This window comes from Budorcas taxicolor, chromosome 17, assembly GCF_023091745.1.
Source record: "Budorcas taxicolor isolate Tak-1 chromosome 17, Takin1.1, whole genome shotgun sequence".
Classification (NCBI taxonomy): Eukaryota; Metazoa; Chordata; class Mammalia; order Artiodactyla; family Bovidae; genus Budorcas; species Budorcas taxicolor.
Window position 1 is genome coordinate 54,580,037 of NC_068926.1, and position 17,192 is coordinate 54,597,228.

At 47.9% G+C, this 17,192-nt stretch overlaps 1 protein-coding gene across 1 annotated transcript in view; it reads right to left on the reverse strand.

Annotated features, from left to right (window-relative positions):
• HVCN1 (hydrogen voltage gated channel 1) overlaps positions 1–17,192 on the reverse strand; it is a 31,032-nt gene that overhangs the window by 5,724 nt on the left and 8,116 nt on the right. The window contains exons 3-4 of the mRNA XM_052654655.1: positions 5,805–6,089; positions 1,410–1,514 (exon numbers count right to left, since the gene is read on the reverse strand). Of these exons, the coding sequence (XP_052510615.1) occupies positions 1,410–1,514; positions 5,805–6,089 (390 nt within the window). The remainder of the gene's footprint in view (positions 1–1,409; positions 1,515–5,804; positions 6,090–17,192) is intronic.

Consider the following 17,192-nt stretch of genomic DNA (forward strand, 5'->3'; position numbering starts at 1 on the left):
TGGACAGTGCAACAGCTCAGCGTTTACAACCTGAACCAAGTGAGCAGACTAGTAGTGGGTCCGTGGCCCAAGCGGCCGTGAGATTTAAAAATAGAGAAAAAATAGCCCACCCTTGAAGAACTCTTGCTTTTTAAGCCTCTTGACCTAACCTGTGTTATACAGGAAACAGAATAAAGGAATAGGGTGGTTCAGATGGTAAAGAATCCACCTGCAATGCGGGAGACCTGGGTTTGATCCCTGGGTTGGGAAGATCCCCTGGAGAAGGAAAAGGCTACCCACTCCAGTATTCTGGCCTGGAGAATTCCATGGACTGTATTGTCCTTGGGGCACAAACAGCTGGACACCACTGAGTGAATTTAACTTTAAAAGAGCTCAAATATAATGTCAGAAATAGAGTTTGGAAAAAAAAGCACTATGAAAGAGGAAATTTCAATGAAAACTGGTTATTAGATATTATGGAATTATAACTTTTTTAGGTGTAATAATGCTATTATGGTTCCATAGGAGAAAAACCTCATTCTTAGGCACTGTTGAAGTACTCAGCGATGAAGTGTCATGATGTCTGACTTTCAAATGGTCAAAAATATATGGGCATGCTTGTGGGTATGTATATAAAGAAAGAAAATACAGAAAAATGTATGTTTGCCATTTTTCATAATAAAAAGTAAAGAAAAAAGGCACAAGACAGTGAGCATAGGTGGTAAGTTACTGATTCTATTAAACAGTAGAGGGAGAAAAGATTACCCATCTACGGGAGGACTCAAGTGTCACAGAAGAGAATGTTAACGACTGCCTTGGTCAAAGGGGCCAGGAGTAGGAAGGAGGTTTAATGTTTTCTTCCTGCCCTTTTGCCAGTTGAAAAGACACTTATGCACAGTGCACTGAATTTTTTTTCAAAGGGTGTGGGGAGATGTTTTTTAGCCCCTGGCCTCCTCCCAGTTACTGGTGATAGGGTCACAGAATGCACCCACTGCCCTCTGGATGACTGTCCGGGATGGGCCAGGCAGTAACTGAATCAGGGAATGAATGGTGGGCGTGTCCCCCCAGTGGCTCCAGCACAGGGACCACGTCAGCATGTTGACAGGAGGACAAACAGCCCGTCCTCCTCTGGGGAATGGGAAGGAATCAGTCTCCTGGTTTGAGAATCAGTGACAGACTCCAGCTCAGTGTCTTGGACAGCTCAGGATGCAAGCCTGCAAGCCATCAAGTGACCTGAGGTCTCCTGCTTGTAGGGAACTCATATCTACAACTGGGAAAGGAAGACATGTGCTCTGCTCTTTGACTGAAAGCACCCCATCAAACTACTCTCAGAGAAGCCCTGGTTGATTCTCTGTGGGTGCTGCCCCCTCCGCCCAGCCTCAGTGCAGGTAACAAGAGTGAACCATGTTAAAGGGCTGTGGACACACTACCCTGGGGGCATAGTTATTCTTGTCGGGCTGGATGATCCTCAGGTCCAGAACAAGCTCCGCAAGCACCAGGAGGGCGTCCAGGACGACCAGGCAGATGATGATAACCTGTGGGCCAACGGAAGAAGCAAGAAACCATGAGACCTAAACAGGGACCTTCCTTCCATCTCTAAGGGCTGTTAACACCTGGAGGTCAAGGATGGGAGGCCAGTTGCCCACAGCAGCTCCAGCACCTCACAGGAGGTCTGCTGGGGGCTGGCTCCTCTCACAGGAGCCCCTCCTTCCAGCTCGGGGCCGTGCCTGTCCTCCTAAAGCCTCCGTGCAGCTCACTGACTGACCCTCGGTCACCACTGGTCTTTCTCTTAACTTGGAAGTTCACTGCTTCTCAGTATCTCTTGAACCAAACTGCTAATGCCTAGATGGCAAAAAATGAGTAGTAATTTTTTTTAAAGCTTTTGTGTTTCTAGTTCTGGGAATTGCTCTTGCCAGGGCTCAATAAATAAAACATCCAGCCTCAGAGACCCAAGCTGTGGGAGGATCCCTAGGGACGCCTCCTCCAGGCAGCTGGGTTAGGGTGACGTCCACTGTGCCCGTCAAACAGCTTCAGACTGGAGACCTGAGGTGCCCACCCCAACCCCATGTGCTCACTGTGGGGGAGGGGGCAGGGAGTTCTGGGTGTCCTGGGAAACAGGAGCTGCTGAGGGAAAGACAGTCTCGTGGGATTTGTGACCTGCTGGAGCGGGGAGCTGAGGGAGGGGAGACCAGGGTGAAGTGAGTGGGTGGTCTCACCGATGGCGGTGCAGGTGGTCATGGTGACGGAGGCAGTGATGAAGGTGAATCGGATAGTGAAGGTGGAGGTGGAGGTGATGGCCTCTGGGAAGACCACAGGGATGAGGTGGGAGTGGTGGAAATGGCAGCAACAGGAGGAACCCCAAGGTGGGGGGCTCCTCTTCTTTCCCTCGATACTTGTGTGACCTCTTTCTTCTCTTGAACATACTGGACTGTCACTTACTTCCCAGGGGGCCTTGCCTCTTACACTGTCAGGCAGATAGATCTTGACCTCTGAGAATTAGTCTGCCGTTATCTTGGCAGTTTCTGCAGTTTCAGGTCGCAATTGAACCAGTTCAGGCCTATAAAGAATGGACTATTAAACTTTTTTTTTTTTTACCATTTCGACCTGTAATAATTATGTCACTAATTAAAGTATTTGATGACATGGTTTACTGCTGAAAATTGTATGGCAAAGTGCTCTGTAATGAGATATTCACACAAATCCGAATTCAGTAGCTTAATGAAGACTCAAGCCTCAGACAGCATCTTTCCTTCTTTCCTCCCTCCCTCCCTTCCTCTTTGGTTTCATGTTGGAGGTAAAGGGATCTAAGAGCTTATCTAGTCTAGAAGCAAGGCACAGAGATATTAAAAACAGACTGGATACTCAGCCGTAAAAAGGAATGAAGCACTGACGGACGCTACAGTGTGGATGAACCTAGAAAGCATGATGCCAAGTGAGAGAAGCCAAACACAAAAGATCACATACATGGTAGGGTTCCATTTACATGAAATGCCCGGTATAGGCAAAAGGTAGATTAGGGTTTGTCGGGGACTGGGGGTTACTGGGTACTGGGTCTCTTTGGGGGTGATGGAAGTGTTCTGGAACTAGATAGTGGTGATGGCTGCACAACATCGTGAATGTACTAAATAAATGCTACTGAATTATCCACTTTACAATGATTAATTTGATCATAAAATTATTTAATTAATTTTAATTTCACCTCAGTTTTAAAAAGTGTTCGAGAGACAGACCCAAGGTCACAAAACTACAGTGCCTGGGTCCCAACTCCGGCCCCTATGAACTGACCCCTAAGGCTCTGAATCCACCAGTTCACAAGGCAGGACAAGTTCTGAGGGGACCCACATCACAAGTGAAAAGGCTGAGAATTCAGGGAAGTGGGTTAATTCCAAATCCTCACTGGAAGACAGCCATCCCTAGCAGCAGCACCCAGAGGTGCAGGTGTAGCGGGCTGTGGGGCAGCCAGTCCTGAGCCGGCTCCCCTGTTAGCCTGGACCTTGGGTACAGCTCTCAGCTCTGCTGTGCCTTGGCGTTAACTCTAACAAGCTTCAGTGTCCTGCCAGGGGAGATGGGACTTTGCTGCATTTTCCACCCCGACTGACAATGGCAGCATCGAGTGAGATAAAGTGTGAGGTGTGCTCAGCAGACGGCCTGGCCACGGTCAGCAGGTGATAAAAGTGAGGCTCCTCCCGGCCTTCCTGGCCATGCTCCCCTGCCTGTCTGTGCCTACCACAGAGGCCTGACTCACCCCAAGTTCTCTCCTTTGGTTGGTTGTGCCATCCTGTGAGAAGTGACAACAGTCAACTATATATCATGTCACCTTGGTCACCTCAAACCATGGGAACAGGTGGAAACTGCACCCAAGAGAGGGGATTCCAGAATCTTCTTGCATGTGGATTCTATCTGCAGAGATCAAACCCTTGAATCCTTCCCGAGGTAGCCTCCCTGCTTCCACTCTGGGCTCCTCTCCAAACTGCTTATGTCGCCGCCTCCCCACCGCACACTCGGACTCTGATGGCTGCCCACTGCCAGTGGGTGGACTTCCAAAGTCTCCGTTCCCACTACTGGATACGCACAAGCCTCATGGACCCTTCTCAATTCCTGCAATGCTGAAGACTCTTTCCTCCCTCAGGCCCTTCGCAAACACGGCCCCTCTGCCTGGAAAGCACCTCCCTTCCCATCCAGAGACCTCACTCCTGCCCAGCCTCGTGGTGTCAGGTGAAGTATCACCTGCTCTGCCTCACGTCCTCGATCGGGTCTCCCCGACCCCGAGGATCTCTCAGAGCCACCCCCCTCTGTTTCCCTGACGAGGGCTTCCTTCCACTTGTATCCAGCATCTGTCTGATTTCTGGAATGCCCTTCTCTCCACGGAGCATCCATCCTCTGCAAGTGAGGGCAGGGATGTGTCCACCACGCTCACTGCCGTGACCCTGGTGCATAGCAGAAGCTAAAAAGTGACTGTTGAGTGAATGAATAAACACCTCTCCTATGCTTTTCCCCAGAGCCACGTGGCCTGGGGGCCCCAGTCAGGAGAGGGGGGACCTCCCCAGGGCTCCTCTTGCAGCTGGGAGGAAGCTGGCTCCTTTCTTCTGCTCCTGAAATTGAGGGTTTGGGATTTCAACCCCAACAACATAATATCACGTTTCCTCTTCTGTCAGAGCTACAGAGGAAAGTGCTGAGCTGCCAGGAGTGCTTGGTTGCCTGCTTTGTAAGTCACACAAGAGTGGAAAAAAAAAAAGACCAAAATAATTCCTTCTCTTTTACTCTGGAACAAAGTCAGTGATGGGAGAGGCAAGGGCTGCCTCTCTCTACTTTCAGAAGGGACACCAGCTCCAGGGAGGAGCTGGGTTATCATGGCTGAAGGGGGGTAACCTACAGCAGGGGCCCTCAAAGAGTTCCATTCTGGGAACTGACAGACTGGGCTGACAAGGAGCCTCCCGCTTTCTGCTGGGTCTCAGAACATGCTTCCAGACGCCTGCTCATCCACGCTGGGGTGGCGGGATGGGGTTCAGACAGGGCTGGCCAGACTCCACTCACGTTGGGACTGACCCTGAACCCTGTAGGAAGTCCTATTCCTTCTGCTACTCTTTGAAGCCTGTGTCTCCCTCTCAGGGTCTCCCCATAACCACACCTAGAGATTGGTGGCGGGTTGGTTACGCCAGGCAGATATTTTCAGCATCACTTCAGAAAAGTAGAGACTGCGCCCACCCCCCAATTTATCCTTTCATTTCCTTTGTGTGTGTGGGGGGTAAATTTTGCATAACTTAACATTTAACATTGCAAAGCTTAACGTTTTTCACTCCTTTACGGCTGGCATAAAGTTCACAGGCCTTAAGTACATTCACAACTGTATCTAGTTCTAGAACATTTTCGTTACCTCAACTGGAAACTACATCCACTGAGCGGCCACTCCCCCCTCCATTCCCTCTACTCTGCTGTCTCTGCGGATGTATGCATTCGAGACATTGCACATGAATGGAATTGCGAGACACGTGGCCTTCTGTGTCCGGCTTCTTCCACTTAGGATCATGTTGTCAAGGGGCATCCACACTACAGCATGCGTCAATGCTCCATTCCTCTCTGCAGCTGAGTAGGGATGGGGCACATTTTGTTTAATGGATTCATCAGGTGATGAATTTTTAATTGACTTTTGGATTAGGACTTACTCTGCCCCTGACAACAGGGGACCTGCCCTGCACAGGATCCGTGCTGGGTAGGCATCTGCAGAGTGAAGGAACTGGTGACAGAGATGGGCCCCTACCTGACCTCGTGACTTGGGGCTGATGGCTCTGCCCCACCCAAGGCATTTTGGGCCTCTGCCCACCTACCTGAAACCTGTGGGCGCTGAAGAGCTTCCTCAAAGTGGTCCTGAAGTCTAGGCGGGGCCTGGGCACAGGGGCCGGGGCTGGGGTGGGGTCAGTGGCTCTGCCCTCCTCGGCCGAGGCCGAGGCGGCAGTGGGCGGCGGCTGCTCTTCTTCCTCCTCCTCCTCCTCATTCTCCCACTTCTTGTAGTTGATGTTCCAGGCGTGGTAGTCGTCCCCGACGACGGTGAAGTGTTTCAAGAATTTGCTCATCCTCTCGGCGGGAGCCACCCTGGCCCTGCGGGTGACTGCCTGAAGAAAGGGGGACAGACAGCGAGCGCTCAGGCAGCCTGTCCGTCAGTCTCCGGGGGAGCAGAGCCCCCGCTAGGCCAGGCCCCGGGGTGAAGACGGTCCGGCGCTCAGAGCACCCTGCGAGTGCAGACCATGAGGTCACAGTGGTTTTTCGTGCATTTATTTTTGGAATCCAGGGTCTCAGCACCGGTGAGGCAACAGGAAACCCCAGACTCCGTCAGGCCTGCCACTGTGGTCTGGTTGGCAGTAACCAACAGGAGAGGTACTGCCGCCCAGTCGCAAAACACCCACCACAGGCCCGCATGTAAATACCGGAAGACCCAATAGCAGCCCCTGGCGCAGAGACATCACAACCTAAAAACCCAGAGGTGAGAGTTGGCAGGACAGGGGGAGGGCAAAGGCAGAAGTAAAAGTGGCCAGAGTTTCATACAAAAGCGAAGCCACCCTCGCCACTGATCAGTCCTAGAAAGGTCTGGGCAGCAAGTGGATTTTTCCTAAGTTCAGCCAGGGCTGTTTTGAATAATTATAGACAGTTGTTTAAAAGACCGATGACTTCAAAGTGAAAAAGCAAATAAGATTCCCACTCCTTTACCCAACTTACCCTCCCAGACATCAAACTTTTTCTAAAGTTCAATAATGAAAACTTTCAGGTCTGGCTAAGAGAAGAGGCAATATGATCAGAATAACAGGAAAAGAGAGCCCCAAACAGACCCAGCTCACTGTGAGAACCTGGATGTGATGGCAATGCCAGTCCAGATCAGTGAGAAAACACTGGCAAGGTTAGGACATTTGTCTTTTCCAACAAGGGGGAAAAAAATCCAACCTCATGCCACACAGAGAATAAATTTCATTTGTATTAATCTACATAAATGCATTTAAAAGTCTAAAAACAAAATACAGACAAGTATCTTTATGACCTCAGTACTGTGAAGGATTGGTTAAATAAGACAAAAAACACAAAATAAATCAACAGACCTGACTCAGGAAAGCTAAAAATGTTTGTTTCTCACCTGTACAACGTAAGACACATCACAGACTGGGAGTAAATATTTGCAATGCATTTAATAGACAAAGATTTCAGTATCCAGAATATAGAAAGAAATCTTACCCAAAAAAGACAACTCCATGGAAAACTAGGTAATGGATATTACCAGTCAGGTCACATGAGAGGAAACCCAGATAGCCAAGACACTCAATCAACTTCACTAATATTTAGGAAAAGGTGAATTGAAGTAACAATCACACACCTTTTCATTCCTTAGATTGGCAAGAATTTTAAAATCTACAATAGCAAACAGTGAATATGTGAAGCAATGGGGGTCTCTTGAACCCTGAAGGTAGGAACAGACACTGGCACCACTATTTTTCCAAGCAATCTGGTACTGTTTTGTCAAGTTGAAATTATACTAGTTAATGATCTAGTAATCCCACCCCTAGATAGGTTTCAAAGAGAAACTCGCCCACATGTACTCAAATCAGTGACATGTTCAAGAACGTTCACTGCAAATGTTCACCTAAATGGTAGGAGATAGAGAAGTGAGTTTTCTCTATTCACGTGATGGAATTTTATACAGCCGTTAAAATGAATGAACCATGTCTCTGTGTATCACTGATGACATCCATGTGTACCCCCTCAGCAGTACTGAACACAGAAAGATCACTCCCTTTCTTCAAAAACATCCTTCACTGGCTTCTCAAATCCCACTTTCTGAGTTTCCTGCTACCTCAATGGCTACCAAATACTACCATGTATTGTTTTTGGAATGTGTGAAAATGTGAGCATAAATATACAAAAGAATGAGATTTCTGCTTCTGACCAATGACACAGTAACTGGTATAAACAACTATACCAGTTAGAGAAACTGCCATAAAAGTAACTATACCAGTTAGAGCACCTGCCATAAGACTAGATAAAATATAACTCTAAAACTGGGTAAAATGTATGAAATTTACTGTGATCCTTGAAAGAAGAGAAACAAATAAGATGAGCCCCACAGTCACTCTAGCCTTCTGCCTGGAGGTACTTCTTGGACTGTGGAGACAAAGATTATAGTTCAGGGTTATTGAACTTTACTTCCTCAGGAATTTGCATGACAAGGTACCAGAGAAAAGGAAGCAGTGCAGAGAGAAAACACTCTAAATATTGGACTTGGGCTGAGTCCTAAACGTCACATGTGCAGAGCAAGACTCCATGAAACAGGGCAAAACATAACTTTCAGGAAAAAACAAAACATAAAAAAACTCATGGAACTGTGAGCTGAATAACTACCAGAGAGTTACATAGGTCTGGGTTGGGAGATCTGTGAGTTCCAAACAGCAAGAGTAGAGAGATCTTCTTGAATACTCTTGAGTATTCAGTAGAAATTCCAGAAAAGCCATGCCTTATATATAGACCTAATCTAGCCCTCCAGTCAGGGCTACCTTAGACCTGTCCCAACTAAGCTTGAAAATAAGGCTTTTTAAAAGACCATGCTTATCTCTAAGTAAATTAACTGCCTCTTGAAACAAAACTCAGTACTCTATTGAAGAAGACAGCAAAATACTCTCAACAACATTCATAATGTCCAACATATAATAAAAAATTACCAGACAGATAAATAAGCAGGAAAACGTGGTCATAAACCAATAAAACATCAGCTTATCAGCTCAAAAGCGATGGAGATAATGAAATTGGCCAACAAAGATTTGAAAATAGTTAATTATAAATATGTTCAAGGATTTCAAGGAAAACATGAACTTAATGAGGGAACAAATGGAGAATCTCAAAAGAAAAAAGGAAGCTATAAAAAATCCAAATGGATACTCTAGAATTGAAAAACACATATATGAAATGAAAAATCACTGGATGGGCTTAATAGCCGATTAGATGCTGCAGAAGAAAAGATCAGGGAACTTAAAGATAAAAAACTGAAACTATCCAGTGGAAGCAAGAAGAGAAAAGAGGCTAGGGCTAAAAAAAAAAAGAACAGAGCTTCAGGGACATTAAGTTCCTGATATACATGTCTCTGGAGTACCAAAAGGAGAAGAGAGGGAAAATATTTGGAGAAATAACACCTGGAAAAAATCTCCAGACTTAATGGAAAAATACAAACATACAGGTCCAAGATTCTGAGTCCCCAGAGTACCACGTGACACCTGACCTAGAGCAGAAGCTCATCAAGTGCCTGTTGGTGGAGGGCCCCGGTGCCTCTAATTGCTGGGCTCTCAAGGTTGGCCAAGGACCAGGCCCACAGCCAACCTGAATCTTTCTGGGTGGTGACTGGCCATGATCCCCTCCAGCAAAACACTTCATCTGGCAGATAGAAACCTCTTGCACTAATTCTCAGCATGGCGGGACCCTCAGGTTTGCTACAAAAACCACATTCATATTTTATACAGAAAACTTTTTTTGAAACTTTGCATCTAATAACGAAGCAACTTTCAGTAATTTGGAATGAAAATATGGCACCCAGCAGAGCAGAAAACAACTCTAGTTTTCAGTCAAAAATCCGTCATGCCAGAAGCAGCAAAGTTCCAGAAAAGACAAAGATCATGAAAACATTGTGAGCCTCGGCAACTTCACCACCCACCCTGGACTCTCAGCTCTCGGCACCCGCCCACCCCCCACCTTGCCCAGGCAGATGGAAGGACTGACTCAGCGAGTTGTGGGGACCACCAGCCTTAGTGCCTGGCCAGGAGCAGACCCTCTGTAAGCACCCGCTGGTATTATTATTCCTCAATAACAGACACTCTCACCTCCACTCCCCCGACTTCTTCATCACCTGTGGATATCTCGGTTCACTGGTTACTGGGCCCAAACGGTCTGCCTCTGCAGCCCCATGTGTTTAGTCACATGGACTGAAAGATTCCTTTTCTGGCTGAAGCTAGATTTAGTTGCTTCTATCATGTGCAATCCGGAGAATCTAGACCAGTGGAGTCCCTGGCCCTGAACTGTCCCCACTGCTCCTGCATTACCCCTTGCCGTCCCGGTATATTCTGGCCCTGCTCTCTCTGGGGTCACCTTTCAGTATCAAAGCCCACAACTGTGGTTCCCACCTGGACTGGGCTGTATCCTCTCACAGTGCGGACTTTCTGTTTGACAATCTTGCCTCCTCTTGATTTTTCTCCCATCTCTGGCTGCTCTTCCTGTACCGTGTCCCTGCCCCCACGCCACCGCAAGTCCTCGAGTCCCCGACCCTGAGCTCGCCCTGGCACAGGGCGATTCCCCTCTTTGGTGGTCTCTGCAGATCTGTGTTCTCAAGGCTGCTCAGGTGCCAATCAGTCTCCAGTCTGCCGTCTGATATCCTGCCAAGTCGTTAGTCTGCTGTGATCCAAACTGAACTAATTTTTTTTCTTTCCCCCCAAATCCACTTCTCCTTCCACACTGGCCTAGGTCATGGAGTCACATCCGCCCCGCCGCTCAAGTCCACAGCTAAAGATCACTCCTCCATCAGGCCTGTCAATCTAACCTCCTGAACACCATTTCTGCTGCACCTTGTCTTCTTCTCTCTCTTACCCCCTCACCTCTTTTTGGGACACTTGCACCAACCTCCTGATTTGGCCTCTCACCTCTGACCCTTTCTCCACCCAGTGGTGGCCAGGTCACCTTTCTCCAATGCTGGGCTGGCTGCGTCCCTGCCCTTGCCTATCTCCCTCCCCTGCTTCCCATTACTTTCAGTCCCTCCACCCTCACCCCCTGCCAGCTGCTGCCTTCAGGACCAGGTCAAAGCTCTCTTGGTCCCTTCCCCAGCCTCCACCACACTCCAGTTACACTAAACGCACTGTGGTTCTGGAATAAACCACTATCTCTTGCTTCCAGAACTTCACACGACCTGCACGCCCCCCCACCCCCACCCTGCCTGGAATACCCACCCTCTGCCTCACCCTAGTTCTTTTTCACATTTTATAGAATAAATTTTACCTCCCTTGGGAGGACTTCCTTAACTGCCACGTGTTGGGTGAGGGTCCTTCCTCTACTTCCCCATCAAGCCACTAACGAACACTGTGACATCTCAAGGTTGTCTCCGGCACTAGTCTGTGAACCCCGGGAGGGCAGATGTTGTTTCTCCCTCAGTCACAGGGAGGGGCTCAATATTTAGTAAACGATTTAACAACAAAACCACAGGAGCTACCCATCAAAGGTAATTGCCTACTTCTCGTTTAGACATGACAGGTATTATACCAGAAAAATTACTACCTGGGAGAGAGGGGGAAAAACAAACAAACAAAAAAACAGATCTACAATTGATGCGGAAGAAATTGTTCTTGTGAATGTCTATTTTTCAGACTCTGAAGCTGTCATCTGTAGGAGGGGGAAAGTCCCTATTTCATGGTCATCCAGCAATCACTGAAATAGGTACTTTTTAAGAAACTCATCTGACTGCTGATTCCCAGGGCCAAATGTCTGCTAAGTCCCCATTTCCCCATTCCCTCTCAGAGCCTACTTTTGGGGACTTCATTTGCTTATTAATAAACACATGTGTGCATGCATGCTAAGTCACTTCAGCTGTGGTCTGACTCTTTGTGACCCTATGGACTGTAGTCTGCCAGGTTCCTCTGTCCATGGGATTCTCCAGGCAAGAATACTGGAGTGGGTTGCCATGCCCACCTCCAGGGGATGCTTCTGATCCAGGAATCCAACCCACGTCTCTTAGGTCTCCTACACTGGCAAATGAGTTTTCTTTTTTTTACCAATAATGTCACCTGGGAAGCCCCATTAATCAACACTCCCACCCCCAAACAAGACACAATAGCAGCAACATATATTATTGCTGATTGTTTATAATTTGTTATAACAGCACACTGGTAAGTTCCTTAAATGCACTATTTCATTTTAATTCCTAACAACTCTCTGAGGTCAAAGTCATCATTTTGGGTCTGGGTAAAAAAGAAAGGTGATATGTCCAAAGTCACACACTCAGAAAACGGCAGAACCAGGACTTGCCCTTGGGCTGGGCTGTATCACCTGGAGGCCCCCATGTTACAAGACACGGCTGAGAAAAGTCCAGGCAGGCTGTGACCAGACATCTGCTGGCTAGGAGGGTGCAGTGGGTTGAAACGCAGCTGTCCCAGATCCATGTCTACCTGAAACCTCAGAATGTCACCTTGCTTGGAATACAAGCCTTTGCAGATGTCAAGATCTTGCTGGGAATTCCCTGGAGGTCCCAGTGATTAGGACCCCCGGCTCTCATGGCCAAGTGCCTGGGCTTCAATCGTTGGTCAGGGAACTAAGATCCCACAAAGTGCACGGTGCAGTCAAAAAAAAAAAATCTTGACATAAAACCATGCTGGATTTAGGATGGACCTTAATCCAGTGACTGGTGTCCTTATAAGAAAAAGAGGGGGGACTTCCCTGGTGGTCCAGTGGCTAAGACTCTGCACTCCCAATGTAGCGGGCCCACGTCTGATCCCTGGTTGGGGAACTGGACCCCATATGCTGCAACTAGAGAGTGACATGCTGCAACTAAGACTCAGCACAGCCAAATAAATAAATAAATATTTAAAAGAAAAGAAAAGAAAAGGAGGGAACACTCGGAGGAGAAGGCCATGGGAGGATGGAGGCAGAGACTGGAGTGACGCATCTGGAGACCAAGGAGTGCCAGAAACCACCAGAAGCTACACTTCCCGGGTGGCGCTAGTGGTAAAGAGCCTGCCTGCCGATGCAGGAGACTAGGAGACTCGGGTTCAATCCCTGGGTCAGGAAGACCCCTGGAGGAGGGCATGGCAACCCACTCCAGTACTCTTGCCTGGAGAATCCCATGGACAGAGGAGCCTGGTGGGCTACAATCCATAGGGTTGCAGAGTTGGACACGACTGAAGCAACTTAGCATGCTCGCACCAGAAGCTAGGAGAAATGGAGCCGACCCTCCCTCTGAGCCTCCAGAGGAACTGAGCTGGCCAAGCCCCTGATTTTAGAACTCTGACCTTGAGGACTGAGAGAATAAATTTGTTTTTTTAAGCCATCTGGTTTGTGGTCATTTGTTATGGCAACCCCAGGAAGCTAACACAGAGCGGGTGTACTTGAGTCAGCTCAAGGGTGCCACAGATCAAGTGCTCTCTCTCCCCCTTTACATTCATGGGCCGCACACCGGTCCCACACTCCTGGGATGAAGCAGGCTCCTTTGGAGGTCAACAAAACCACTTGGAAGAAGCTTATTTCTCTTTGCTTGCAGCGTATCGGCCACCTCCATCTCCTCTTGCTCTCACTGGATGCTGACAGTCATGAGAAATTGGCTGGGCAGGGAGAGGCAGCCTCTCCATTCTACAGAAGGGGAAACTGAGGCTCAGGGAGGAGAGATCTACTGCCCAGAGTCGCCTGCTGTAGCAGGGTGACAGGGGTGGAGGAAGGAAGGCATGTCTCTGCACCACCTGGTGGGCATGGAAATGGGTACGTCCTTCTTAGGAGGGCGATGAGGCAGTTTCTTTCATCTTTTCAAAGGATATTTGAGTCTCCCCAATGTGCCAGGTGTGGGAGCAAAGGAAGGATCAGCATTAAACTAGTTTCTACAAAACTTTAAATGTCCATATTGTTTGACCTGATACAAGGAACTCACGCACAAGCACACAGACAGTCACACATGTACTCACTGCAGTCCTGTTACAACCTTAAGGTCCATGGTTAAATATGCTGTGACAGACCAACACTATGGAATACAACACAGCTGTTAAGAATGCCCTACGTCAGTGTGGCTGCAGGGACTGACACAGAAATGTCCCTCTCAACTACGGTCAAGTGAAAATCGGCATAGTACTAACTCTAACCAGACCACAATGTATAATTCCATGTTTGTTAAAAACAAAATCAACAACCCAAACCAAATCGTTACTTCTGTGAAGCAAAAGGGATTAGGACTGGGTTGGAAGGTGAAGAGAAACTTTTTTTTTTCCCTGTTAGATTTAACAATAAGAAATAGCCATTTTTGGAGTCAGATCTAACCTGCAGAGAATGAAGTATTTGGGTGAGGGGAAAAGGGAGGAAGAATTTTTTAAAAATATACACATACACACACACACAAATCCAATATATACGTAACTGGAATCCCTAAATAAGAGAACCAAAACGATGGAACAGAATGGTTCAAGATATAATTCAAGAAAACTACTGAAACAAGACTTCTTTAAAAATTACCATTTTTGCCGATCAAAACTGGTAGAAACGGGCAGTTATGTGGTTCAACCTAATATCTAACTGTTTGTTGTTTTAATTTCTTATACTGAGAACTTGTTTGTGTACAGTTTTTGAAAACAAACATAAGTAGTAAAGCTGACACATGAACTCAATTCTACTAGCTTTGTTCTTTCTGAGACACTCTGTCAATGAGAGGAAAACATGCCAGAAGGGCTGATTTTTAAAGCAACAAGAACGATGATATCGAAAGAAGTGGAATCAAGGTTCTGAGATGCAAGCGTTCCTCCCTCAGTAGGGGAAAATAAGGACTTGCCGCATGGCAATCACCGCCACCCAGTGGACAGCCAATGGCCTTGCATCTCTTACCTTCTGGGTCCAAGGGTCTTAACACCCACCCAGGCAGGGTCAGAGACGCTGTCCCGATCCCTGCCTTCCCTTCCTCTCCCACAAAGCTCACCTAATCACAAAGCCCTGTGCATTTTAGTATCTAAATAATCCTTGAATCCGTCACCTACTTCTCTCATCTTCTGCCTCAGCCTCGCTGCTGGGGCACCTCCCTGCCTCAGCCTGCACATTTTACTTGGAAGATGTATCAGCCCCTCACTGTTCTCCCTGTTGCTTTCACACTCTTGTCAACAGCCTGAGAGCACTCCTTGAAACAATCCTGTCTCCCTGTGTAGAAAAGGCCTGGGGCTGTGGCCTTAGGAAAGTCTGCCTGGCCCCTGGCTGGAATCTGGGAACTTGTATCTCGGTAGGGTTCTCATCTGGTGAGAACAGCTCACTGTGCCTGGACTGTTTTTGTAAACAACATTGCGGTTTATGTTGAATACCTGCTTTCCTCAGGGTAGTCTGGAACTTTTGGAGTTTGGAAGGCACCCATGTGACCACCTCTCAAATAAAAACTTCGAGTGCTGAGTCTCTTAACAAGCTCTCCCAGCAGATAACATTTCACATGTGTCGTCACAGCTTCCTGCTGGAGGAATTAAGCCAGGCCTATGTGACTTCCATGGGAGAGGAATCTGAAAGCTTGTGTCTGATCTCCCCTGGACTTCACCTCATGTACCTTTTTCCTTTTCCTTCGTAAAAATCTTAGCCATGAGTGGAACTGTGTGCTGAGTCCTATGAGGCCTCCCAGTGAATCACTGAACCTGGAGCGATCTTGGGGCCCAACGGTACCCCCTCATTTGAAACTCTCCTTGGGATTCCCACTGATCTTAAAGATACAGGGAACTCCCTGATACCCCAATGGTCAGGACTCTCTGCTTTCACTGCTAAGGGCCCAGGGTTCGATCCCTGGTCAGGGAACTAAGATCCCACAAGTTGTGTGGCATGGTAAGAAGCGAAAAAAAAAAAAAAAGACCAAAGTGCCTTCCAGAGACCTACAGCCATTGCACAGGCTGTGACCTCTGGCTGCTTATCTGATCTCACCTGTTACTGGTCTCTGGTCTGGCCACATGGTCTCCATTAGCCCTCCATACTCAACAGGTTCCTTCAACCACAGGCCCTTTGCACGTGTGATTTTCTGTCAGGAATGCCATCTTATCATTTTTCTTTGTGTCCTGCAGGAGGTCTCTCTTAAGCACCCAAGCTCCAGGAGGCTGACCATGTACCTTCCCTGTTGCACTCATGCATGGCCCACACCTCCCGCAATAGAGACGGATGCACCCATTTGTAAATGGAGTCTGCTTCCTCCCCCAGCTCCTCCTTAGGGGGCTGGGTGGCTGGGCTCCTGCTTATGCTACATTCTCCACAGCCCTCATGCCTGGAAGACTGCAGGTTCCCACTAAACATACCTGGAGGGTGGAACGAATCCCTCGAGCAAATCTCTCCTCCTGGGGGACTCCTGCACCCCAGCAGCTCACGTTCTCTTACCACCACCTCCCAACCCCCTAGTCCCCAGGGATTTGTGTTCTGAGGAATGCCTATTTTTAAAATCAGGGAAGTCTTTAAATAAGCGTAGCAGCTTTTCCTTCTCTAGGGTGGGGAGGAAGTTTGAGGTTCATGAAAATAACCACCATGACGGCTGACTAGATTGTGGGGGGTGGGTGCTGCTTGCAGACTGAGAAGCCTGACCAGCAGCCCAGGTGCCTCCAGAGATGCATTCTCCAACTTTCTTCCCCATCCCCTGTGGGTCAGAATCACTCCTGCCTTGATGGAAGAGTCTGTTGACCTGGCAAGACAATCATGAGGCTGGGGAGGCAATGTGGGAGTTAATATTTAAGGTAGTGCAAACTGCAGAGATTGGAACTATCTCCAAAGCACCTGCCATTTTCTGAGCTCTGTGCAGAAGCCCGTGGCAACATACAGCAACAACTCTACGAGGCGGAGACGGAATCCTCTTCATTTACAGGTGTGGAGACTGAGAACAGAGAGGCCAAGCAACCTGCCCCAGGTCACACAGCCAGTGAGATGCAGAGCTCAGATTCCAAGCCAGGCTGCCTGGCCCAGAATCCCCTCCCTCCTCCATGACCCCTCTGACCACTGCTCTGGACTCACTGAGTCGGGAGTTCAGCCTGGTGTTACTCAATAAGAAACACATTTTATACCCTGCCACTTAGGACACGCTAACATATATACATTCTATAATCAACATTAAAGTTAATATGTGAGAGACTTAAAGTTCTCCACTTTGTTCTGTTTCTTAAGAGGCTGATTGAAGCCCATTAACGGATTTCAGGAATCACCAATGGGTTGAGTCTGAAACACATGGGTACAGTAGGACATATTTTGTCTGTTTCCCTGGAGGAGGGAGAGGATAGCTGTTGGAAAGCTGGCAGTCCTGCCCCGAGTCTGTGATTTGGCCATGTTAACTGGGAAGCATAAGTCAGGCTGCTATTTGTGTTTTGAAAGCATAGAAAGAAATGAAAGCATAGAAGTAAAAATATATAGTTACCCAGCTAGAAATTAGGACCTATCATCAGTATGACTGAATCATCTGGGCCACCCCATCCCCCAGCATCTTAGTGATGCTTCAGCTGTGGAAAAGACAAGATAAA